The following is a 24,422-nucleotide window of genomic DNA, read 5'->3' on the forward strand; positions in this document are numbered from 1 at the left end:
TCCCTCCCTCCCTCTCTTCTCTCTCTCTATCTCGCTAACCCTCATCGGTCTTCGCTCTGCTTACCCGTTCTATCTGATATCTCGACCGAGGCTTACTTACCATCCGGACGACTTCCGAACTACCCCAAGTCTCTGGCTACTAATGCACTCCCACACACTTACTTACCTTGTCCTACCTCTTCTCATGTCGTGAGTATCAGCAATTTATCAGCTCAAAAATCGCTACTACTCGTACATAGTATACGTTCTGCAACTTCCCATATCAATATCATACACCCTCCCCAACCCCTTCCCTCTTCGGGCCTTTGTCCCCTCCCACACACACGCACACACCTACATACATACACATACACATACACATACACATTTTGAGTCGTGGCGGTCCATCGCTTGAACCGCGCAGTGTGAAGCCTGGCGAAAAATCATGTCGTCATTCGAGTAAGGGTAGTTGTTAGTAGCATAATCCCATCTGTAAAGAGCATGCCGTAACTAGCAGTAAACACGCAAACACCACTACACCACGAGGATCCTCTCCGCGGGGATCTCCCAATACCAGCTCGCCACAGCCATGGCCCCGACGCTCGACATGACAGCCATGAGGAAGTTGACATCGTTGTTGTCCAGCAGATCCCACCCGCTCTCCGCGACGCGAGACGGCTTCTCATCCCCAAAATGACTGGTAGACTTGTCTTCCTCCTCGTCGTCATCCTCCACCGTCGCAGGTCGGGGCCTCATGGCGGCACGCGTCGTCGTCTTCTTCTCGACCCTCCCGTCATCGCCGTGGCTGCTGCTGCTACCCGTCACGGCGGTTGCCGTCCCATCCTCCGAGATGAGGACGCGCTGACCGCCCTCGCCCTCGACAATCTTTCCGGAGCGGGTATCCTTGACCGACCTCTGGAACAGCCCTCCGAGGATGCTGTCGATGACGGTGCCCGCGAACCCGGCCAGCACCAGCCCGCCCATCAGGGTCCGCCGCTGGTCCAGGGACCATGGCACCTCCCCGCCGGGGAACCCAATCTGCTCCGCGCCGCACAGGGGCAGGAGGACCATGGCGGTCGTGACGATGATGATGGAGCCCAGGAGCCCGGCCCCGAGCCCCGTCAGCGTGACACCACCGTTGGTCCCGCGCGGCACCCTGCGCAGCGTCAGCGACGTGATCAGCCGCGGCTGCCCCGTCGCCAGTATCCCCAGCTCCGAGCTGAACGTGTCGGCCGCCACGGCCGCGTAGTTGGCGATGATGCCGACAACCAGCACATCCCCTCCCCACTGGAAGCACGTCGTGCCTAGCGGGTCGGACTCGTTCGGGTCCGCCAGCCGCGCCTGTCGAGCGTACAGCTGGTTGGCGTGTAGAATCGTCAGGATCGAAGAGACGAGCGAGTTGGCCAAGACTGATCCTACTGTCAGTAAAAGGAAGGGAGGAAGCAGAGGCAGGAGGGCGAAGAAGCGCAAGGCACCCATCACGAGCAGTGATCGACGGCGGAGAGGAAGGGAGAGGGGAGGGGAGAAGAAAGGAGAAACCCACCCTGTACGTGATTCCGAGGCCCCTCTCCCCCAGAACTCCCCTTGGACGTCATGGTCAGCTTAGCCTTGATGCCTTCCTTGACGTGCGTCACCCGCGTGCCGGCAAGGAAGAAGACGCAGAGCAGGGTAAACGGCAGGTTCCAGGGGTGGTAAGCGTGCGCGAGGGCCGTCAGCGCCGCCGTCACCAGCCCAGGACCTGTCAGGGATCTCTTTTTCCATGCCCTGAAGACGAGGACGCTCGTCGCCGGTATGGCGATGATGGGTTTCATGGTCGCTGAGGTGATCCGTCCTATGTTTCTTCCTTCTTTCTGTTGATTTTCCGTCCTATGTGTCTTGGATCTCGTTGAATTTCTTCTTTTTTTTCTTGCAATCTTCGAATGGGTTGAGAGAGAGGCGCCTGGAACAGAAAATGAGGGAGTCTTTTCCTTTTTTTATATATCTGGTCTCTCAGGAGACGTCTGGGTTGATATTCGATGCGACAAGAGCACGTTGCTAGAAAAACTGGGGAAGCACTGACGAAGCTCCAAGAGCTTTTTACCACAAGAGATACCGTCAGTGCCCCGCCTACCTGTACGCTGATGTCAGCACCCGACGTCTTCTTTTCGAGCCAGTTTTGCTCGTATCATCTACCCTACATTGAGGTTTGAGAAGCATCCAACGGGTCGCTATTCATATGGTATCAATTCATCAAGGCCGATGCTGATGGGCAGATGGATATGAAATGCCAATTGTTTTCGTTCAAGTATAACGCACTCAAAACATGGATATTATAAAACTACTAATTGCAGATTAATGTTGGAGAAAAAAATACTTTGAAAAAAAAAAGAGAGGCATTCTTCTCGCCCTCAATGTGATCAACCCTCACCAACGCCGTCTTCCACAGTAATCCGTAATAGTTGATTCGTCGGTGAAATCAATAAACTTGCCTGTAGGCGAAACCCCCCCCCCCCCAAAAAAAAAAATATGAAACAAGAGAAGGAAATGGAGAAACATGAGGAGCACAGAGGTATAAAGCAGGTAAAGAAGAAAAAGGAAAAAGAAAAAAAAAAAAAACAGAAATCTGTCAGCAGCATCCGTTATTGAGCCTTGCCTGAGATCAGGGTATCGAGTTCCCACGGACTCAGCGTACTCCGCCTCCTAGACGATTTGCCGCCTCCCGTCTTCCTGTCCCTCTTGCGCTTCTCCGGCTTGCTGCTCTCGACGTTTTCCTGCTCAACATCCGCGTCGTGCTTTACGGGATCCACGTCCTGGCCGCCATCGTCGTGACCGGCATCATCGTGGTCCCCCACTCCCCGATCTTCTTCTTCCGGACGATGATGACGAACGTGACGCTCCGTGCGTTTCGGCGACCGAGCCTTCTCCGTCGGGGCAATAGTCGGTCTCTGCGCGCCACGGAAGGCCTTGAGCTTGGCTCGGACGCGTGCCGCGTCGGCCTCGCGCTCCGAGGCTGCCAGCTTGGAGGCTATGGCTGACATGGTGAGCGGACTCTGCTGTCGCATCCGAATAGTGTCGGTCTTGCCGTCGTCTTCACTGGCGTTGCGGGATACGGGAAGCTTCGACGTGCTTGTCCGCGGTGTCTTTTGCGGCGGAGCTGTCGTGGCCATCTCGTCCTCGTCTTCGTCCTCGTCCTCGACCTCGTCCTCGACCTCACCTAGACCGGCATTGTAATCCGCTGGCTCATCTTCCTTCTCTTCTCGATCCTCCTCTTGGTCCATATCCTCTGACCGAGAAAGGAGGGCCTCGTCTAGGGAAGATCTTGATGGCGAACGAGGCATCTCGCCTTGGTTATTGAGATAACTTCTTGTTGCCGCGTGATCGGATACGCGAGCAGCTCGTAAATTGGTTTTCTGCACAGGTTCCCTCGTATTTTTCTCGGATGTCGTCGTTGCTGCGGTGAACTCGCGAGGACGCCTCCTCAGGGTCTTGGCCCGATCCGACCCGCGGTTCCCGGCAGATGGCAGATCGCGTAGCGGGCTGATCTGTGGCGGCTCGGGCAGTGGCGACGAGCTGCGGGGCGAGTCTGGCTCGGGGTTGGGTGCAGCCGCCTGCTCCGGTTCCGGACGTTGGATGCGGTCTCCGGGGTCGGTTTGCCCGAACCTCACCGGTCCGCGCCGACCAAGAAGATCCAGTGGCCTCCTGTCGCCGTTGGCTTCGTCGTCGTGCGACACATGGCTGGCTGGCTCCTCGGCTGATGGGCAGGGTGACGGCTGGACATCCTCCATCTCATCCTCCTCCTCGGCCACATCGGAGAGTTCAAGGTTGTGGGCGCCGTCCACGCCACCAGCACTCCTTAATCGCACGGGACTCAGACGCAGGCCCATCTGTAGCTCCTCGTCGCACACGGGTTTCCCGTCGGCAGCCATCCTCTTGCGCCAGCCGTCAATGAGGTGGACGGCCTCGCGCCACCTGTTTTCCATCTTGATCCACCCTTCCTTGAGGCGGTTGATTTCCTCCTCGCGCATCTCCACCTCTTCGATGGGTACGAACGACGGGTTCGTCAGGATGTTCTTCATATGGTCAAGCACCGTGTCCAGCTCCACGGCCATCTCCTGCCAGCTGGGCTGCTTGACTACCGAGTCGCCCTCGCCCGCTTCGCGCTCCCACCCGCTCATCTGCCGTAGCTCGTCTATCGTGTGGTGCATCGCTACCAGGATGGCCTCATTCTCCTGGCTCAGGTCCTGCACCAGCTTGGCCAGGAAGGCGTTGGTCTCGCTCCGCAGGCTATAGTCGTCACCCGATAGGCTTCCATGGGCTGTGGGCGGGCCCCCCTTTTCACTGCCGCCGAAGTCGCCAGTAACGCTGATGGTCGTAATGGCCGGGTTCGTCCTCGCCCCGCGCGCCCGGCCGGCCTCGCCCAGCTGCTTCTTGAGGGTGTCAATCTGCCGGTCGCGACGGCGTACGTCGTTGGCACACGTCGCCCTGGCCTGGGCCACGAGCGTCTTTGTCCGCGCCACCTCCTCCTTGAGCCTGCGGGCCGCAGAGTCGGCCGACTTGAGCTGCAGCTTTAGGGAAGCCTCCGACGCGTCGGCCAGGCCAACCTTCCTCTGTGCCTCCTCGTTCTTCTCGGTGAGCTGGTTCACATCTTTTGTGAGTCTGAGGTTGTCGGCGCGCAGGGAACGCATCGTTGTTGATAGAGTCTCACGGTGTTCGGCGTCGCGCTATTTGGCAAGGGGGGGAGACAGTGTCAGTTCGAAAGTTCATGGTCACGCACGCCCTCTACCCCTCAGCATCCTGGCTGGTACTCACATCACGTCGTAATATTAAATCGTTGACGACACTCATTATGCGGCCCATCGTGGCGGCACCGTCGCTCCCAGGCCGGCATGGGTCTGTAAAATCGATGCTCTGCCCATCCTTGAGGAGTCCTCTTGACAGCAGCTGGTTGTTGATGTACAACGACGCTGTGCGCAGGTTTTCCGTGTCGAGCATTGTGACGGAGGGCGAGGGATCAGTCGACGGTCGAGACTGTATGGATTGATAGCCTAGTTTGTCGACGTGACCATGATAGGCGCTATCACAGCTGGCTTCTCTCTCTGCTTGTCGAGGTCCGTTTGGGCGGTCGGGTCGCGGCAACTATCGCAACTGTCGTTCGTGCTGTTTATCTGTTGCTACAGTTATGCGCGGGGGGGAAGTAAACAAAAGCCATTGCACTGATTGCAGGCTCCATTCGACATGTACTCCGTACTCTCTTGTATATCATGACTAATCCAGTCCAGCTGCCATCTCTCATCACCCAGTATTATTTTACTCCGTACACCTTAGCTGGTTATTGCGTGGCAACTGCAATTTCATACAATCACCAAACAGCATCACCACATAGCAGTCATAACAACCGGGCAACGCGGACCTGACCGTCGGGACTGAGAAGACGGTGACTGGGACAGAGTGGTGCTTCTCGTTGGATGTGGGCGTAGTTCATCGTGCCATGCACACATCATAGCTAGCTTCTCGAAGGAGCTTCTCGTCCTCAGGGTGAACATGCAGGCTCTCTAGACGGGTACTCGCAACCCAAATCCTCCACTAAATAGATTTCAGACTCTCTAATTCACACGAGACCTTGGAATGGGGGGGCGTGTTGCGGTCAGGGAGCGACGCCAGTGACGCCGACCGTTATCAGGGCCGGTGAGGGTTTGGAAAGTTGAATGGGCATATATATATTTATGTATTTTTTCGTATATATATATATAACATATATAACATGTATATATTATTATCACATGCCTCGTAGTGTTGTTGTTGTTGTTATTGCTGGTTATACATGCATTACGTAGTCCCCAATCAAGTAATGCTAGTAGTTTCTGCCCCCGGTCTCGACAGGTACACCGCGCCCAGCCTTGGCCAGTTCGTCGAGCCTGTTGTGGATGGGCTCGTCACCGATCTCAGCCATCTTGTCCTCGAGCATCTTGGTCATCGTCTCGACCACGTCTGCGTACTTGGGATCGGCGTAGCAGTTGAAGAGCTCGAGCGGGTCCTCCTGGCAGTCAAACAGCTCCCACTCCTTCTCCTCGCCGCCGGGCCGGGCACCCTCCAGGCCCAGGTCCTCCGCGTACCAGTAGATGAGCTTGTAGCGCTGGTCACGGACGCCGTAGTGCGCGTAGGCCTCGTGGATGACGTCGCGGTGCATCCAGTACCGGTGGTAGGCGACCTGCTGCCAGTCAGCCGGCGTCTCGCCCCCGAGCAGGGGCCGGAAGGAGACGCCTTGCATGTAGGTCGGCACACGCACGCCTGCGAGTTCCAGGAATGTGGGTGCGAAGTCGACGTTGCAGATGATGTCGTCGCACACCGACTTGGGCCGGATCAGCTTCGGGTACCGGATCACAAACGGCATCTGGAAGCTCTCCTCGTACATGAAGCGCTTGTCGAACCAGCCGTGCTCGCCGAGGAAGAACCCCTGGTCGGACGTGTACGCGACCACGGTGCTGTCCGCCAGGCCCTCGACGTCGAGCCGGTCGAGCATGCGGCCGACGTTGTCGTCGATGCTCTGGATCGTCCGCAGGTACCGCTGCATGTACCGCTGAAACTTCCACTCGGCCAGCTCCTGCTTCGTCTCGAAGGTGAAGGCCTCGCCCGTGTCCTTGCAGATGAACCTGAGCCCCGTCACATCGTCGGGGTTGGGCACCTTGCGATCGTTGGACCGCCACGTGTCAATCATCTTGGGGCCGATCTTGCCCCCGGGGCCCTCGGGCTGCACGATGCCCAGGTCGCCGTACGTCATGTCATCGGCCACGCGCATCTTGGCAACCTTGGCCGCGTTGGCGCGGTTCTTGTAGTCGTCGGTGAAGGTGTCGGGGAGCCGGATCGGGTCCCTGTACAGGTCCTTGTGCTTGTAGTCGCACTCCCACGACCTGTGGGGGGCCTTGTGGTGGCACATCAGGAAAAAGGGCCGCGACCTGTCCCGCTTGCCGATCCAGTCGATGCACTTGTCTGTGATGATGTCGGTTGCGTACCCGGGGGTCCTCGTCATGCCGGACGGCTCGATGAATTGGGGGTCCCAGTACTCGCCCTGTCCCGGAACGACGCTCCAGTAGTCAAAACCCGTCGGCTCGTGGGCTTCGCCCTCACCGAGGTGCCACTTACCCACCATGGCTGTCTGGTAACGGGCGGGGCTGGCCCGCAGCTGCTTGGCAACGTTGGGCAGGCGCTTGTTGATCTTGGAGTCGAGTGTCATGACGCCATTGACGTGGTTGTGTGTGCCCGTGAGGATGGCGGCACGCGACGGCGTGCAGATGCTGTTTGTGACATAGCAGTGGTTGAAGAGCATACCCTCGTTGGCGATACGGTCCAGGTTCGGAGTGTGGTTGATGCCGGCGCCGTAGCACGAGATGGACTTGGCAGCATGGTCATCAGCCATGATAAAGATGATGTTGGGCGGCATCTGGGACACCATCTCGGCCCGGCTCCGTCTTCTCTTCAGAGGGAAGGAATGAAGAAGAGGGACCTGTGAGTGAGGCTCCTGGTGGGACTCCGCGGGGTTGCTTATGAGGGGGAGGCAGGGTGAATTGGAGAATTGATGTAGAGGTCCTGTAAAGACGAGGTGCGGTCCGAGAAAGTCGAGAGAGCAACGTAGAATATACAGAAGTTCAAATCGCCAAAGGAGAGGGAATGGGAATCATAGGATTGGTTATTGAATCCCAGTGAGATAGATCCGGGCTTTTTAAAAATAAAAATAAAAATAAAAAAGAGAGTCCGAAGCCGGGCGGCGTCGTCGTCTCCAAAAGTCAATGAGGGGCCGGTAGTCGGTGATCCTTAGATATGTCGTCGATCGGTTGCATCTCCATTGGCCCATGCAACTAACGCCGACCAGAACAAGCCTCCGCCCAAGAGCATCCGTGGGGCTCAGACGACATAGAGGTGCAGGCCAACTCTCGGGGACCTTCAAAACAATCAAAGAGCTGCCCCTCCATCTCGGCGGACAGACACTCGGGGGATCCACATTGGCCTGCAGTCTGGTAAGGCGTCATCAGAAGAAGTCGCTATCAGAGGCAGCCGAGAAATCATTGGACAGGTAGTATGCGTCGATCCAGCCGTTGACAGCCTCGAAACCAAGAGGATCCACGTTGGGGTGAAAATGGGGGGTACTGGGGTTATACTGCTGCTGCCAAGAAGAGGAGAGCTTCGCGTAACGTCCATGGTGGTCCCCATGGTGGTCCCCATGAGGAGCCACGCCAGCAATTGCGCAAGTGACGGGGGATGTAGAACGCTGCCGTTCCGGTGCTGGCTGGGGCGTCGAGACGGGAAGCTCAGTCGAGCGTCGGCCTGGGCTGCCAGCAGCAGCATCGTAGCTATCATCGACGAAGCGCGTCTGTCTGAGGATGCTGTGTATTCCCAGTCGCTGGTGCTGTTTGGCAGCAAGGGCGAACCTGGGCGGGCGGGGACGTTTTCCCACTGCGGTTCTGTCCGTCTTCGTTGCCATCATCTTCATCCTCAACATCAGAATAGTCCCCGCTTGGCTCAGTTTCGCCCGAACCGTGGTGTTGGACGATAGAGTCGAGGTTCTTGCAAAAGTTTCTCCGCCATGGTTACGCTAGGGAAGCGCCTTTCTATGAGGTTTCTCGCTCGCAGCGCCATGACCGACGCCGCTTCAGGGGTCACGCCAGACTCGAACGGTCCGGAGGTGGAGGTGGAGCGGCGGCTCAGGAACATGACGAGACGTGCGGCATGGTAGAGGCACAGCCAGGCAGCTTCCTCCATGTATGCCGACGAAAACCCCGATGTGACGACGCGGGGGGCAGCCTCGGGGGAGCCTGGCAGAAGATGCCGACAGATGTCTAGCCAGCACCGTCTCCAGGACGGCTGAGCACAGACGTACCTGACAAACCACCGTTGACTCGGCATACCTCTTGAGCTCCCGGGCGCTGTGCTGTGGCAGGTGCATATTTGGCAGGGTGCGGTTGAACTCGGCAACAATGGTACCAAGCTGAGGCAAAAGCTGGGTTGCGATGCTGAGCTGGCGCTTCAGGCCGCACCGCGTCGCGCCGGATAACCTGCTCGCGGATCTGGATAGATGTCAGGCCACCTTCGGACACAGCATCGAGCGGTACAGTGGTGCTGGGGCCGGCGGGGGAGTCGTAGTCTGCATTGAATTCCTCTTCATGGCAGGGGAGCCGCAGGTATATGGCCTCGAATGGGCACATTTCGCACACGGGCAGTCCCACGGAGGAGAGACCGTCAGCATCGGCCAGGCACCGCATGAGCCTCCGGCGGACCTCTTGAGCCATGGAGCTCAGGTCGGTGCGCTCATATTGCAGACGCAGAGCGCTGGAAGCCGCCGGTGTCGACGCGGCAGCGCACGATCAGGAGCAGTGCCTGGGTGTGGAGGAAGCTAGGTCGATCCATGGACTCCCACACAATCTCCTAGGCCTGTCGAACCTACGACGAGGTGAAGACGGGGTAGTACTTTGCGTAGCGCAGCTTGAGAGCGGAGACGACGCATCGACTAAAGAGGAGGGTCCCGCCAAGGGTCTGGTCGAGGCATCTCTTGGTGACGGACACCTCGCTGAGGAACGAGTAGCCCGAGAGGGGGTAGAGGTGACGGGAGAATTCTATGACGAGCTGGAGCTGCCCACGCACGGGGGGGTAGGGGAAGCCTGTGGGTAGGAGCAGCCGGTGTCGTGTCACTTTGCAGGCTCGCGGGGCTCTTCCACGATCGGCTCTGTGAAGATGCGGCGTTCCCGGAGAGCGTCCTGTCGGCTGTAGCGGGGATCGGGAGCGATGCGTTCAAGGGATCGCCCTGATCTGACGAGCTCGCGACAGCGGGAGGCTTTCGGCCTGGTGACGCATGTGACAGTAGTCTGCTGGGCCGCCTAGCAGACAGTCCACGGCTCCTGACAAGCTCTGGGTAAGCACAGTCCTGGCCAGGCCTCTGGCAGCTACCACACGCGGGAAGCTCAGCGGAGCACTCGCTCTTGTCTTGTGCGTACGGCAGTCGATGCGTGCACGCGGGCCTCGCCTGCGCTCTGGCGGCCTGCTGCTCTCGGCTCCCCGAACGAGCTCGACAGGTGAGCAGGTGAAGTCTAGTCGACGACAGTCGACGCATGCTTCTTGACCTGCGCTGCCGGTGCATCTGACCTGCGAGTGGCTCAATGGCCAGCTGGATAGTTCTCATGGTGTAATGGCGTACAGCTTCGACTCAACCGTACCTCGCGAGAGCGGCATTCATTGCAGATGGAAAAGATACGCCCCACCATCCCACCCGGCTCTTTGCGGACGCAACCCCTCTCCAACCTCATGGCGGTGATATCTGAGCGAAGCCGCCCCGACGAGGAATCCCGTGATAACCTCATGCTCAACCGGATGTACACGAGATGCACACATATCTTCACCCATTCACCCCACCAAGCAAACAGTCAAGTATCAGCCGGGGGAGGACGTGATCCCTAGCATCTACCATGCGTTCAGGTCCTCTTCCCCCTTCACTGTTGGCCGGTTCCTCATTTCTCATTGCCTCCTCTCGAAGGACGGTCGGGGATCCATAGTGTCTTGGGGGAGATGAGTCGACGAGGGGAGAAGTGAGCAGGTGGTGAAGAGCAGAGGAGGGCTGAGGGGCAGGGGGCGGTATGTCGAGAAAAGCGTGTCCTCGTGCTAAAGACTTCGGTGTCTGGCATCACCGGGAGGCAACTACTATTCGTTTGTGTTTGCCTATCATGAGCCTCGTGCGTTCCTTTACACCTCCTGAGTGTGACTAGGTCCAGGCGTCACGTCGGAGGGCGGCTGCAGCAGACTGCACATATCCCAAGACTGTGTCAACAACAAAACATCCGTGACCGTTCATCAGACATGGCATTCTTCACCCTGCTAACCCTGCTACCTAGTAGTCCGTACATATATATGTACATTTCTGCTGACAGACCGTAGATGCGCTGGTTCCTACGTAAAGCGCTTGTCATAGTGCATGCCATCCTCTTCATGCACGGATCATTGGACCGGTATATGTGCAGTGCTAGTAACATCACCTCCGCGGTTGACAGTCCACGGAGCAGCAGCACGACCAAGGGTGTCGTTCATGACACGTCTCATCTACTTCGCACAAGCGAGGCAAACACGACGGAGCAGCGGCCTGGTTGTCAGACGTCTGACCCAATCCAAGCCGGGTCCTTCTACCTGAAAACCTCCCCCCCCCCCCGGCCAGGGGCGGCATCGGCTGAGCGATCGAATAGAGAGGCCCCGGGACGTAGACCGGGTGCTGCTGCTGCACGGCAAGGTTAGTCGACGCACGCCACAGGAGTTCCAGGCAAGAAGAGTGAAGGTAAGATTGATATCTCAGCAGATTTTGAGAAGATTTCTTTGTTGACGCGGTTGCTTTCGGCATCAGCCGGCAGTGATGGGGCTTCGCAATGTAGAAAAGACGACATTGGCCCGCCCCTGCCGGCCGTTTGATGGCCCCGCGGCGTCATCATGATATCAGAGTGACATGGTGATTGAAAATTCACAGAAAGAAAGAAGGGAAGAGGGGAAGTAAGGCCACTCACAGAAGAGGCTGTCTCTGAGTCAACGGCGTAGCAACGGGCGTAATCAAGTCTCCGGTCTGAACTTGCCACGCTTCTCGCGCATGGCATCGACCTTCTTCCGGTCCTCCTCGAAGCGCTTGATGAGGGAGGCTTGCTCGTCCTTCCGCCTCTGGCGCAGCTGGAAGCGGTAGAAGTCCTGCATGCCGTCCTTCTTCCTGGCGTCCTTCTCGATCATCTTCCTCCTGGCATCCTCGGCCTCGTCGCGGCTGGCAGGGGCCACGCGGCTGCTTCCGCGCGTCACCGTCACGAAGCCGTCCTCGTCCGGCTCGTTGCGCAGCCTCTTGGCCAGCTCGGCCGCCTCCTTCTCCTTGCGGTTGAAGGTGTTGAAGAAGGCGTGCACCGACTTCTTGGTCTCCAGCTTGTCGGCCCGGCTGCTGAGCTGCAGATGCGAGGACAGCCAGGGGGCACCCAGCGGCGGCACATCGTCGGCCAGGCCCTCGCCCCAGACAGGGTACCTGTGCGACTTGTGGACCTTGGCGATGGCCTTGAGAACCAGCTGCACGCTCTTCTCGTCCGCCAAGAGCACCACAGCCGTACTGCTGCTCGCGTGCAGCTTCCGGGTCCAGATATCTGGTAGCTGCGCTTCCTCTTCCTCCCGCCGCCTCCCCTCGTCCTCTACATCCCCCCTCTTCCTCTTCCTGGCGAGACTGTTGATGGTCATGGCGCGCGCCGGGTCCAGGACCGCTGCTGTCGACGATGCCTTTCCCTCGAAGTCAACGGTCTCGAAGCGGCCGGCGCCGACTAGACTGGCAAACACTGCGCGAAAGTGCGGTTCCGTGCTGTCGGCGGGGACGTTCTTCAGGAACAGACTTCGGCTGTCGTTCGCCGTGGGTATCTTGGGAGCGTTCCGTCGCACGCGAATCTCGTGGACTGCTGTGACGGGGAAGGATGGCAGTGGCGGGAGCTGCACCGGGAGGATGACGAACTCTTCGCCGTTCTTTTCTCGGGTCGCCATTCTGTGATGTAGTGTTCACGAGTGCGCACAACTTCTCGTGCAATACTACGTGAAGGGGGGAGGGGGTATGGAAATGTCGAAAGTAAGAGATTGGCAATTAGGAGAGGACGAGGAGAGCGAAGAATTAGGAAGAAAAAAAAAAAAAGTTGTTACCGGCAGTCGTTGCTGGCGAATCGGCCTTATCGATAGGAAGAAATTGGTGGTGCATGGAGCTTAGCACTGCGACACGTTGCCTAGACCTTGTACTCTACATTCACAGCAATACGTGCACAGGAAGAGGACCAGGACATCTTACCACAAGAAGCTGTCTATCTGTGGTAAGATAAGGACCTATACAAATGTCTCCTGTTTTCGGGTGTTCCTCAATCAGCTTCTGACTTCATTTTATAGGGCTCATGGCTCCATAGCCGGGAGCTTATTCTCTTGCTGTCTTATCTTCGATCCTTTCTCCTCTTGAATATACGCATCATACATTATGTGGATTGACAGACATCGTAAACACGACTACTAGGACGCGGTGTAGTGCTACGATATACCTAGAATATACAGGCACTCTATGAGACGGATGTTCAATTCTCCAAGCACTAGACAGTCTACCAGAAAGAATGCATATCACCGGCACTTCTCTAACACTAGTTCGTAGGGTAATCAGGGAGGGAATAAGGGCGTGTACCGTCCGGCGTCCTCATGTAAGGAGGCACACGCAAAAAAGGGGATATTTTCGGTTTGGATGTCCCCCTAGTCACATCCTGTCTTGTTGAATCCTCGGCCTACGCCTTCTGGAACAGTACTCCGTTATCATCTCACCCTCGGCCACACATTGTAGACGCCGGGGACGGCATCAACGGTTCGTCTTACTACACACGCGACGGAAGACGTAGGAGCCCCGGCGGGGGTCTTTTATATTTTCTCTTGTTCTTGTATAACGAATGTCGCATTGGCAGTTGACCTCCGGAGCCTCCTCGCCCATTATGATGTTGGCCACCGCATGCATCCCTTGACCAATTCGATCCAGTAGCCCGGGCGACAAGGCCGCCTGCCATTTGCACATTGCCAGAATCCCTTCTGAGGCTGTGACATCAGCAAGGAAAAACGAGACTCCCCCCCCCCCCCAAAAAAAAAAAAAGTAAGTGGGTGGGTGTAAGGGGTGTTGGCCAGAGAGTCGTCAGATGCTGCGGGGACCATACCCATCTCAGCCTCCCAGCTGGACGTAGTTTCCTATCACGCAGAGATGGTCAGTGTCGCAATCTTCATGATCCGACGAGATCGAGATGTCTCACCTGGGAACTGTCCTTGCTTCCCACGCAGCTTCCCCGTCCACCACTCATTGTCGTTGTTCGTCCTCGCCACGATCTCAATGACGTCACCCACACTGAAGCTCAGGTCGCCGTCTGCCTGGGCCGCGAAATCGTACAGGGCGGTAACCGTCTCGGGTGCTGGCTGGTTGCTTAAGCGCATGGGCTTGGGCTTCGGTGGCGGCGGCTTGGGCTTGGGCTTTGATGCGGCAATAGCCGACAGGTTGTTGTGGGCACCGACGGTGTAGGGCGGCGGAGGGCTGGAATGCCCCTCCTCTCCGCTGGCTGTGCTCGGGTGTAGTTGGCTAAACTTGGACGGGGGCTTCTCTGCCGCGCCACCTGCGGCTCCCGTGAGGAGGCCCTGCGGCTTGGTACCTTCGAGGGCCGGCTTGCTGCCGTACTTGATGGGGCGTCGTTGGCCTGTTGTCCGGAAGCGTACGATGGACAGCTGCTCTGTCTGCTCCTGGATATCACCGCGCTTCTCGACCCACGCGTCCTCAATCTCGAGAGTCAGGTTGAAGTAGCCGATATCGCAGCGTTGCATGCGCTCGTGCAGCGTGTAGAAGATGTTGAGCTGCATGTAGTAGAATGACTGAAAGAGGGGCTGGATGAACTCGCGCTCCAGATGGAACAGCTTGGGAAGCTCATCCTTCAGGAGGTCGTTGAAGTAGTTGAAGTCCTGGGTCGCCTGCTCGACTTCGCCTTCGAGCTTCCACATGGCCTTCTCATCCTTTGCGGTGCGCTCGGGTTTATCCTGCAGCTTCTTGAGTGCGGTGCGGTGCCGGTCGTAGTCGAGCCTCTTGTGTTCGCGCTTGACCACCGTCTTGCGGATCACCTTGATCACGTCCAACAGCTCGTTGGCGGGGCGAATCACCCTGGTATCAACCATCTCCAGCTCGGGTGCCAATGTCTCCTGCAGCTCCTTGACGATGGACTCGTACTCCTCGCAGGCTTCGATGCCCTCGGGATTGCCCTCAATCTTCATCGACTCCGGATCCGACATGCGCCCGGAAATGGGCTTGTAAATCTCGGTCATGGCTTGGCTAAATCCGATCTGGTGCGAGAGCATGCCATTGATGGCCTCGAAGTATTTTTGGGACTCGTCGTGCAGCTTCTTGGTTTCTGTCTCAAGCTCCTGAAATCGGCGTTCGGCATCGATGTATACGGCATCTTTGGTGTGCTCTCCGATATTGAACCTGGACTTGAACTGCTGGGGCGCCTGTTTTGTTGTCCGTGGTCAGCATCGTCGTCGCCGTGGCATGCACTCCGGCCGCTCGGATGATGGCGGCCATGGCGATCCTGGCGGGGGACCCAGGTGAGGGGCACAGAGCAGCTAGCATGGAGGACTTACCCGCGTCAGGCCCTTCTGGAAACCCTTGAAGCTCATGATGACCGAGCACGAACGCGAAAAGTCTGTAGAGAGACAGAGCAGATGTTTCCAGTGCACTGAGTGGTGCACGGAGGGAAGAGAAGTAAAGATCGCAAGCAAGAGGGTGGGTGCCTGAGTTCAATGAGCCCGTGGACTTGTGTCGAATCTCTGGGTAAGAGGTGGCTGTGCTCTTGGGCTCATAAATATGTGTGGCGCAATCATCAGCCGTACGCATCTGGTGTAGGGCGCCAAGATCTTCGGCTTTTTTGGTTGTCTTGGAATCATGGTTCTGAGTACAGATTACACCACCCCGTCTAGCACTACCGATAATGAAGCCAAAGGTTCCGGTAAGACAAGAGAAATGACTGACCAACGGCAAACTTGCGACACGGATTCTATGTAGGAGCGGTGTTATAGCAGAAGTACAGCGGTTAGGTGGTATTGTCCATCCGCCACCGTCTCCCTGTACTCGTACTTGGACTATCCGCCACCATCCCATGTCTGAACTTGACGAAACTACAGAGTAGCTGCTCCGGGATGATCGATTCATCAGTGGCGTCGCCGCAGGCAATAGCCCGAACCACCCACACTGCAGGAATCATTGCAGGCAAAACTGTAATGCTGCAGCTGGAGTAGACGGATGACCTCGCTGAATTCCTGTGGCTCTGACCAATTATATCCGCTGTATGCGATTTTCAGTGGATCTTATGGCCGAGTAACCCGAGCCGAGAGAGTGGATGACTAACAATATTCTATTGCCCCCCCCCCCCCCCCTTAATATGATCCATCCTGGTCAACAGCCAAAAACTTCCTCTCCGCACAGTTTGCGTCCCTGGGCCACAACACGAACCCCAAACCAAACCAATACCATCGCACCGTCGCGTTTGCATCGCTTAACCTGTGCTACTTCCACCGTTCTGCCGAGAAGAAGCCATGGCTAGCATCGCATCATCTGCACTGCGGGCGTCGACCCGCCTCACAGCTGGATCGGCCGCTGCGACCGCGGCCAAAACAGCTTCTCGCTCTCTACCCAGGGCCGCAGCCGCCACTGCCGCATCGAGGAGAACTTCGGGGCGGACCTATGTGTCTGAGTCCAAGCCCGACAACGCTCGTGTCGAGACGGCTATCAAGCTGGACAAGAAGGACTTCACAGATATCCCCCCCCCGGGTGCCGACACGCCAAAGGATGCCAAGGTCAGCCCCATGGCCGGTAAGTCATGATATGCCCGCCCCCTTTGCTGCCTGTCTCCGAATGAAATTAACGGTGCGTGTTAAAGAGGTCCTCAAGTCGGCCGCCGTCATGGAGGAGGGCCAACGCCCAATCTACCTGGACATGCAGGCCACAACACCCTTGGACCCTCGGGTCCTCGACGCCATGATCCCCTTTTACGTCGGCGTTTACGGCAATCCCCATTCGCGGACGCACGCCTATGGCTGGGAGAGTGAAAAGGCCGTTGAGGAGGCACGAGAGCATGTGGCGAGTCTCATTGGAGCCGATCCTAAGGAGATTATCTTCACCAGCGGCGCCACCGAGAGCAACAACATGAGCATCAAGGGCGTAGCCCGCTTCTTCGGCCGATCAGGAAAGAAGAACCACATCATCACCACACAGACAGAGCACAAGTGCGTCCTGGACAGCTGCCGGCATCTGCAGGACGAAGGTTTCGAGGTCACGTACCTGCCCGTTCAACACAACGGCTTGATCAGGATGGAGGACCTGGAGGCCGCCATTCGTCCTGAGACTGCTCTGGTTAGCGTCATGGCTGTCAACAATGAGATCGGCGTCATTCAGCCTATCGAGGCTATCGGCAAGCTTTGCCGATCAAGGAAGATCTTCTTCCACACAGATGCGGCTCAAGCCGTCGGCAAGATTCCCCTGGATGTCAACGCCATGAACATTGACTTGATGTCTATCTCGTCACACAAGATCTACGGTCCCAAGGGAATGGGCGCCTGCTACGTCCGGAGAAGGCCCAGAGTTCGTCTGGACCCCATCATCACCGGTGGTGGACAGGAGAGAGGTCTTCGTAGTGGAACCCTCGCACCGGCCCTGGCTGCTGGCTTTGGCGAGGCTTGTCGTCTTGCAAAGCAGGAAATGGCGGTAAGTCTGACTACATCTTTGCTCTTCTCTGTTTTTCCCTCGCGGTATCCTATCGCATGATGATACTCTCACACATGCATGGCTTTCAGAATGCCCGTGACAAGGCGTTTCCTGTTGATTGAGATTTTCCTGATTGATCCACTTTCTCTCCACCTTTATGCTTCAGCCCAGGTTTTCCACGAGACCACGTTACTGACATGGCAATCCAGTACGATACTAAGCGCATCAAGTCGCTCTCAGACCGTCTTCTGAAAGGGCTTCTGTCCATGGAACACACGTCGCAGAATGGTGACCCCAACAGTTTCTACGCTGGCTGCGTCAATGTCTCGTTTGCCTATGTCGAGGGAGAATCTCTTCTCATGGCACTGAAGGACATCGCCCTGTCGTCTGGCAGCGCGTGCACATCTGCGTCGTTGGAGCCAAGCTACGTCCTCCGTGCGCTGGGTAACAGTGACGAGAGTGCTCACAGCAGTATTCGCTTCGGAATCGGCCGATTCACAACCGAGGACGAGATCGACTACGTGCTGAAGGCTGTGCAGGAGCGCGTCACCTTCCTCCGTGAGCTGAGTCCTCTCTGGGAGCTTGTCCAGGAGGGCATCGACCTCGACAGTATCCAGTGGAGCCAGCACTGAGCACTGAGCACTGAGCTGCTGATACTTGGCATTGACGGGATGCTCGCTGATTTCGGGTGGCCGGTCGCTATTGTAATATAATATGGCTTCTGTACCATTACTATGACTTTGATTCATTTCATTCTTTTGAACACTAGGGTTCACCGCAGGCAATGGGGAGTATGAGGTGGGGATACATTATCGAACATATTTAACGCTCGCTTCTCCTTATGAGGAAGAAAGATGCCATTGATCATCATATCTCTTGATGCTGCAAAATGCCAGGTGGCTACATCGTGAAATCTAGGATCACCAAGGAATTGCTGCGGGTAGGCCTCCCAAGCGGCTCTCGAGACGCGTGGCTCCTATCCAGGAACACGTTAACGATGGTGATTAGAGGTGACGAGGTGCCCGTTGCTTATCGTTATACCGCATACATTGTTCTACGAGAATGATGGGCTATTTTCTGTGGGCATGTTGGTCATATCGACCCTTGGTGACGTTTTGAATGGAAAGAAGCAGCTGGAAGGGGGAGGGGGGGCGGGTTTGAGGAGTTGTTGAAAGCTAGACGTGGCGAAGCACATGCTGTGGCGACAATAAAAAAGAAGGTTTCAACCACGTCATTGCCAAGGTAGCCATACCTTCGTTCCTCGCAGGGTGGTCCCTGTTTGGTGTTCGATATTGTTAGATAATAGCGTGCGCTACCAGCAAGTTCCATAACCCCTCAACTGTTGACGTCACAGGTTCTTGTATGCAATCCCCACCAAATACACCGTCACCTCTTTCTGACATCTTCTCAGATTCATATGCCAAACAAAGGGAGTCTTGACAATTAGAGAAAACCGGGAACCGTGTTTGCTGAGGATGTTCTTCCATTTTGCATGACATCAGTGGTCACCTGTGAAATTGTTCGTTCGGCACGGGTGCGGCCGTGGCTGTCGGGATAGTTGGATCGTAGATAGTGACCGGGAAGGCCCGTGGGCATCACGACTTCCATGACGAATATGGATAAGGAATCAAGTATATATTCCAGCTGCTGTCCCTACTCTCTCAGCACCCGTCTTCTTCCCAAGCACAATCCTCCAAACCTCATCTCAGTCACCCGTGAATCTTCAAAAACTTGCCAGGTTCTGAACTTGTGTGCAAACTCGAACAAACGTCATCATGTCTGCCAACGACCAGCCTTCGACTCTCCAGTCCTACACCGACGCCGCCATTAGCAAGGTGCAGAGTGGTCTCAGTGCAATAACTGGAAACAGTGCCGACCAAGAAAAGAGCGATATCCGCGAGGAGAAGGCCCAGGAAGAACACGATGCTTCCCACGCCGCGGTCAAGGTCCCCGGTGGCGCCGTCTCGAGCTCTGGTGCCGCTGTCAAGGATGACTCGAACCGTTCCCAGGGCTCCTGGAACCAGACTATAGGCTCGGCAAAGGAGACCGTTGGCGGTCTCGTCGGAAACGAGGTACGTCCTTATCCACCCCCTTTCCAGGTTATGCCAACCCTCTTTTAATCATGACAGGCTAACGATGGTACGTGAGAGCAGTCCTTGAAACAGTCTGGTCGACAGCAGAACCTCGAGGGTCAGGAACAAGAGGCCAAGGGCCAACTCAATGACTTTAGCTCTGGCATAGCCAACCGCGCCCAGGGAACCATCGGTGGCGCCATTGCTGGCGTCACTGGCGACAAGAAGGGCGAGGAGCACTACGACAAGATGCGCGCTGAGGGCAAGACTCAGCAGCGCGGCGCCGAGCACGACATTCGGAAGCAGTCTGAAGCTCGGGAAGAGAAGAAGGACTGAGGCCATCACTGATTATGCGATACGAAGCTCTATATCATGATACCCCCATGAGCCCATGCTGGTATTCCTTTGCTTTTGCTTCGCTTGTATGCTAGTATACGTCACAAATTGAACGCAATCCTTGAGATAATTGCTCTTGATTTCCTAAGCGCGTATCGAATGTGCTGTAGATGGCATCGAATCTGCCTCTCCTCTCCAGCTGTAGTTTCGGCCTATGCAGAACAGTCATTTGCCTTGGGCTCTACTCCGTTCATCAGTTTCGACGGGTTAAATCTCTTGATGTTGGCCCTTCTAAAGTTCTACTTTGCTGCCTTGATTCAACTCTACCATGTGATCTACAGGAAATGCTTCCAACGAAGATAGTAGCTAGTGCAATTGATACGAATATTGAGCAAAAAACGATGGTGGCGCGATATTTTGCCCCCCCCCCCCCCGACTCGCCATCTCCACGAGTTTGACAGCAAAATATATAGCTCTTTCTCGGCAGAGGGCTGTCTTGATGCCAACGGTAAGCCTGCTATACATACGCTTCCTGGACTTGCCGATCATCGTCCTTTTCTTGGTCACTGGATACATCTGAATCGGTGCTGGCCGCCCCATCCTTCTCTCCGGCCACGGGCATCTTAGTGACCCACACGAGGACGACGACGACTAGGGCAAGACAGGTGCCGAACAGCAATGGCAGGCCGAGCCACGAGTGCAGACCGACGTCGAAGAGTGCGCCCATGGAGAGCTGGCAGACGACAAAGGCGATGATCTCGCCCAAGGCAACGATGCCGAACAGGGTGCCAACGACGTTTCCGCCGTCCTCGTCGGCCGCACCGTCGGTACCAGCACTGACGCTGACGCTGGCACCGACGCCGGCACCGGGACTGCAACTACCGCTGCTGCCTGCACCGCCCTCGCCGACGACGGGTGCCGGCCTTGCCTCGGCGTCGAGGCAGGACACCAGCAGGGAGCGTGCGATCATGGGCGTCCCCGCAGCTAGGGAGACGAGGACCGTACCGACGATGAGGGCGGCCGACGACCTGATCATCATGAGGGCGAAGGAGCCGAACAGGAACAGCAGCGACGTGGCGCGGACCACGACGAGGTCTGTCGGGATGGAGTCCGGAGCCGGCGGCTTGAGGCGGTCGAGGATGCGGAAGGCGAGCGGAGACAGGATGAGCAGGGTGGCGAGGATGACGAGGCTGCACAGGGCCAGGAGGAGCGACGATCGGGCCAGTGTCCAGGAGAAGAGGATGGGCATGAGGCGCACGAGTATGTCGGACTGGCCGGTCGCCACGGGGACGGTGAGGATGGCGGCCGGGAGCAGGAGCATGGCCGGACGACAGGATACGAGTCTGCGGCAGAAATTCCTCTTGCGCCCTCCTCTGTTCCCGGCCGCAGCCGCCGCCGCCGCCGTCGTCGTCGTCGTGGATGTTGCCGCCACGCTGGCCGTCCGGTCAGAGCAAGGGAGGGTCTCTGGCGTGAAGAGTGCCAGCATGAGCCATCCTGCTATCAGGAGGCCGAGGGATACCCAGAGGACCTTCCACATGGCTGCAGGTTGCATGAAGCGGCCGGCTATGACGGGGCCGAGGGCCCGGGCGGCCATGACGGCGGCCATGACGCACTGGAACCAGATTGCCCTGATGGGAGAGTCAAGAACAAGGATTAATTTTCTTCTCCTTCTTCCTCTTCTTCTTCTCTTCTTCTTCTTCTTTTTCCTTTTCTTCTGGGAAAAGGAGGAAGGAGGGTCCGTCTTACCGTTGAACAAGGGGTGCAGTGTCAGTTATGAGGGCAAAGGTGACGGCCTCGGAGACGCTGCGGCCGCCCCCGACGAGGAGGAATGCGCCCACTCCCCATATGGCGCGGAGGGGAACGACGTCGGATCGCCAGAGGATGCAGAGGGTATATAATTGCGAGAGGATGATGCCAAATATCGAGATTATCAGGATAGGGACTCGGCCTGTTCGATCGGCTAGCATGCCTAGGGGAAGGGCAACCAGGGCGCCTTTTGTATCACATGGTCAGTTTCTCTTTTGGAGTTTTTTTTTTTACTCTTTCCTCATCGTTCTCCTTTTGATGAAGCAGTTGGCAAAGAGTCCTTTTTCTATATATAGAGAGAGAGAAAAGAGGAAAGAAATATAGGAGGAACTCACCCCCAATGGTATTGGACACCATGATTCCCGCATTGACAATGTTGAGTTCTCGCTGGACAGGAGGCACGAGACACTCGTCCTCGTCGAGAGGGAGGAGGGGAGCCTTGAGACCCAGGTGGTCTCGGCAGATGATGTCCTGCATGATCTGGAGGGTGGGGAGGTCGCTGAGGGAGAGGCCGAGATGTACAACTAGGAGACCGACGCAGAGGAATGGGAGGAGGAGCCTCCTGTCCAGGCAAGGGCGTGATAGTCTCACTGTCGAGCATGAGATGGACAACATCCTCTCCTTCTCTTTCCCTCTTGGTTCCTTTTTTTTCAAAATAAAAATAGAAATCAGGAAGAAAAAACTCCTTTTTACAATCAAGTCTCTTCCTCCCACCTCTCCAAGAATAAAATGCTTCTTCTTTCATAAAATCACAAAAGTTATAACCCACAGAAGAAGGGGTAGGGAGGGGGAGAGTACGTTTTGGAAAGGGTCAAAGGTCGTTCCATCGTGAAGTAATGTGAATAGGAGGGGTGCCCCTCCGTCGACAATGGCGACTGGCCGCGCGCCAACGCAAGAAGATTTTTGAAAGTGATTCATGTCACTTCTTTCTTCTTTCTCTTCTCGCGTTGTGCCTCCGTTGGACTTTCCTGTCCGACTTGTCGTTGCCCATTCGAAGATGATGGATACATCTCCTTTGCCACGCGGTGTCTTCTTGTGTGAGCCCAGCCGATGGGGGGAGGAGGGGGGGTGGTTCTGGGCAGACTAGAAGACGGGTATCTTGTTATTCTCTCTCTTCTGAACGGGCCTCCGTATACTTACTAGGTTCTGTTTCTCCTTCCTTTTCTGTACTCTTCCACCCTCTCTCTCTCTCTCTCTCTCTCTCTCTCCCTCCCTCCCCTCTTCTGACAGAAATCTTCTTCTCATGGACATGCTGGATGACCAGAGGAGGTGAAGGTAGCCTCGCTCAGATGATAGATGATATTGAATAGTTGCGGACGTGTGCGTACATGTTCGACTCAATCCCGGACTCCGGCTCAAGTCTATGCCAGACGTTGGAAGCGTCCGACTTTTTTGGCGCAGAGCAGTGACGGGGAGGACATTGTCCACCAATCTGTGTGTGGTTGGGAAGATCTGGTTCCTTTCCCTCCCGGTGGATGTCTTGAAACAGACCCATGTTACCGGCTGTCTCTCTTCTTCTTTTTCTCTTTCTTCGCCGATGCTCTATGGCATCTCTCATCTGGTTTTCCAGATTCTGAATATTCTTGATTGACCTGACGACGAACGGCGAACAGCGGACGGCGAGCGAGAATGTCTGTTTCGGACACTTGGCTTCCCGAGACTGTGCATTCAGGATGGAACAGCTATATGTATGTCTGTATATATATATATATATATATACATATATATATATACACTATATATTCTATAGATGGCTAGTCTAGGTGACATTGGATCAGCGACATCGCCGCTCGATGACGACCAAATTTTTGTATGATATACAGCTTGTATGATATTGAAGATGCGATTTTTCGAATGATTGAACATGGCAAGAACATACGGCTGGACCGTCCACACATACACACACACACACACACACACATACATACACATACATACACACGCATAGAGAGAAGGCCAACCTCTTCATAAACGGCTGGACCGTTCCGACAACATGTGTCTGGGTCAGCATGTGCAGTGCGCCACGTGCGGACGCATCAGCATCCACTCGACGTGGCTCTGCATGGCGGCTACGGTGGCCGGGTTCTGCAACGACAAGATGGTCTCGGGCGTCATCAAGGAGATGTGTCTTGGCTGTCGTCTCGGCAGCAGACAAGTTCTCAGGTTTGCAGCCTGACCTCCAATGTCGAGCTGGAGACTTTTTCTTCTTCTCTTCTTCTCTAAGAGAAGAAGGCGGGAAAGAATTGCCAAGCTGGAGAGGACAGTCGTATCAGGCACGGAGTATGGATGTCGGGAGAAGAAACGTTCTCGTATCTCGGATATTGTTCTGGATGGATATTCCTGACCAGTTTGGTCGAATATGATGGATGATATTGATGGTAAATGGTGATGGTACCCTGTAACCTGTAATCTGTCATCTGTAGATGTAACACTCTCCGAGGTCCTTGGCAGATGGGAAGGATTCAATGTGGGAACGCAGCGAGACGGTGAGGACGGCTGCAGAGGGCAAACGGCACCGGCAGAGTCCCCTTCATCTTGGGTCATGACTGCGTATCGCTTCTGATCTGTATACGGATTGCAGCACGTGCTGGTAGCGCATGTGATTGATCCTCTCCTCTCACGTCAACTGGGACATCAGGTGCCAGCGGGGACGTCGGGTTTTTGATCTCATCCGACGCGTACGGGTATTGATCAATACGTGCGTGATACTTACCCGTACCGATCCGTACAGTGAACAGTCACAGGCAGCGTCTCATCGTATAGCCGTATACTCGTACACGTTGACGTGCATGGTATGGCTCCGTATATCAGGACACATTCGTGATTCTGTATAGAGCTGGCAGGTCTGAGCGTGGATATACATGTCTCTCATCCGGGAGATTACTGATACTTGACACGATGGATGATGCATCGGTACAATTTGTTGCGGTCCATTAGTTTTTACATGTAGTTCTTACTAT

At 56.1% G+C, this 24,422-nt stretch overlaps 9 protein-coding genes across 9 annotated transcripts; 2 read left to right on the forward strand and 7 right to left on the reverse strand.

The window, feature by feature from the left end:
- Positions 1 to 513: 513 nt before the first annotated feature.
- Positions 514 to 1,790, reverse strand: GMORB2_5955 (uncharacterized protein; the record flags this gene model as incomplete). The annotated part of the gene is made up of 2 exons (XM_035467925.1): positions 514 to 1,394; positions 1,523 to 1,790. The coding sequence occupies 2 exons, from the start codon at positions 1,788 to 1,790 to the stop codon at positions 514 to 516; spliced, it is 1,149 nt and encodes a 382-aa protein (XP_035322891.1).
- Positions 1,791 to 2,597: 807 nt separating this feature from the next.
- GMORB2_5956 (Afadin- and alpha -actinin-Binding) lies at positions 2,598 to 4,950 on the reverse strand (the record flags this gene model as incomplete). Its single annotated transcript, XM_035467926.1, has 2 exons — positions 2,598 to 4,679; positions 4,768 to 4,950. The coding sequence occupies 2 exons, from the start codon at positions 4,948 to 4,950 to the stop codon at positions 2,598 to 2,600; spliced, it is 2,265 nt and encodes a 754-aa protein (XP_035322892.1).
- An 859-nt stretch (positions 4,951 to 5,809) lies between these two features.
- On the reverse strand, positions 5,810 to 7,372 carry GMORB2_5957 (Arylsulfatase A or related enzyme; the record flags this gene model as incomplete). Its single annotated transcript, XM_035467927.1, has 1 exon — positions 5,810 to 7,372. One exon carries the CDS (start codon positions 7,370 to 7,372, stop codon positions 5,810 to 5,812), a length of 1,563 nt encoding a protein of 520 aa, XP_035322893.1.
- Positions 7,373 to 7,981: 609 nt separating this feature from the next.
- On the reverse strand, positions 7,982 to 10,057 carry GMORB2_5958 (Fungal specific transcription factor domain; the record flags this gene model as incomplete). Its single annotated transcript, XM_035467928.1, has 5 exons — positions 7,982 to 8,323; positions 8,545 to 8,765; positions 8,831 to 9,279; positions 9,395 to 9,517; positions 9,588 to 10,057. 5 exons carry the CDS (start codon positions 10,055 to 10,057, stop codon positions 7,982 to 7,984), a joined length of 1,605 nt encoding a protein of 534 aa, XP_035322894.1.
- Positions 10,058 to 11,532: 1,475 nt separating this feature from the next.
- On the reverse strand, positions 11,533 to 12,483 carry GMORB2_5959 (ribosomal RNA-processing protein 7; the record flags this gene model as incomplete). Its single annotated transcript, XM_035467929.1, has 1 exon — positions 11,533 to 12,483. The coding sequence occupies one exon, from the start codon at positions 12,481 to 12,483 to the stop codon at positions 11,533 to 11,535; it is 951 nt and encodes a 316-aa protein (XP_035322895.1).
- A 1,221-nt stretch (positions 12,484 to 13,704) lies between these two features.
- On the reverse strand, positions 13,705 to 15,165 carry GMORB2_5960 (amphiphysin; the record flags this gene model as incomplete). The annotated part of the gene is made up of 2 exons (XM_035467930.1): positions 13,705 to 14,997; positions 15,130 to 15,165. 2 exons carry the CDS (start codon positions 15,163 to 15,165, stop codon positions 13,705 to 13,707), a joined length of 1,329 nt encoding a protein of 442 aa, XP_035322896.1.
- Positions 15,166 to 16,080: 915 nt separating this feature from the next.
- GMORB2_5961 (cysteine desulfurase) lies at positions 16,081 to 17,880 on the forward strand (the record flags this gene model as incomplete). Its single annotated transcript, XM_035467931.1, has 3 exons — positions 16,081 to 16,357; positions 16,425 to 17,248; positions 17,458 to 17,880. 3 exons carry the CDS (start codon positions 16,081 to 16,083, stop codon positions 17,878 to 17,880), a joined length of 1,524 nt encoding a protein of 507 aa, XP_035322897.1.
- Positions 17,881 to 19,023: 1,143 nt separating this feature from the next.
- Positions 19,024 to 19,656, forward strand: GMORB2_5962 (CsbD-like; the record flags this gene model as incomplete). Its single annotated transcript, XM_035467932.1, has 2 exons — positions 19,024 to 19,320; positions 19,402 to 19,656. 2 exons carry the CDS (start codon positions 19,024 to 19,026, stop codon positions 19,654 to 19,656), a joined length of 552 nt encoding a protein of 183 aa, XP_035322898.1.
- Positions 19,657 to 20,173: 517 nt separating this feature from the next.
- On the reverse strand, positions 20,174 to 23,577 carry GMORB2_5963 (Major Facilitator Superfamily; the record flags this gene model as incomplete). The annotated part of the gene is made up of 4 exons (XM_035467933.1): positions 20,174 to 21,284; positions 21,403 to 21,649; positions 21,798 to 21,942; positions 23,488 to 23,577. The coding sequence occupies 4 exons, from the start codon at positions 23,575 to 23,577 to the stop codon at positions 20,174 to 20,176; spliced, it is 1,593 nt and encodes a 530-aa protein (XP_035322899.1).
- Between the last annotated feature and the right edge of the window lie 845 nt (positions 23,578 to 24,422).

This window comes from Geosmithia morbida (genome assembly GCF_012550715.1).
Source record: "Geosmithia morbida isolate 1262 chromosome Unknown scaffold_4, whole genome shotgun sequence".
Classification (NCBI taxonomy): Eukaryota; Fungi; Ascomycota; class Sordariomycetes; order Hypocreales; family Bionectriaceae; genus Geosmithia; species Geosmithia morbida.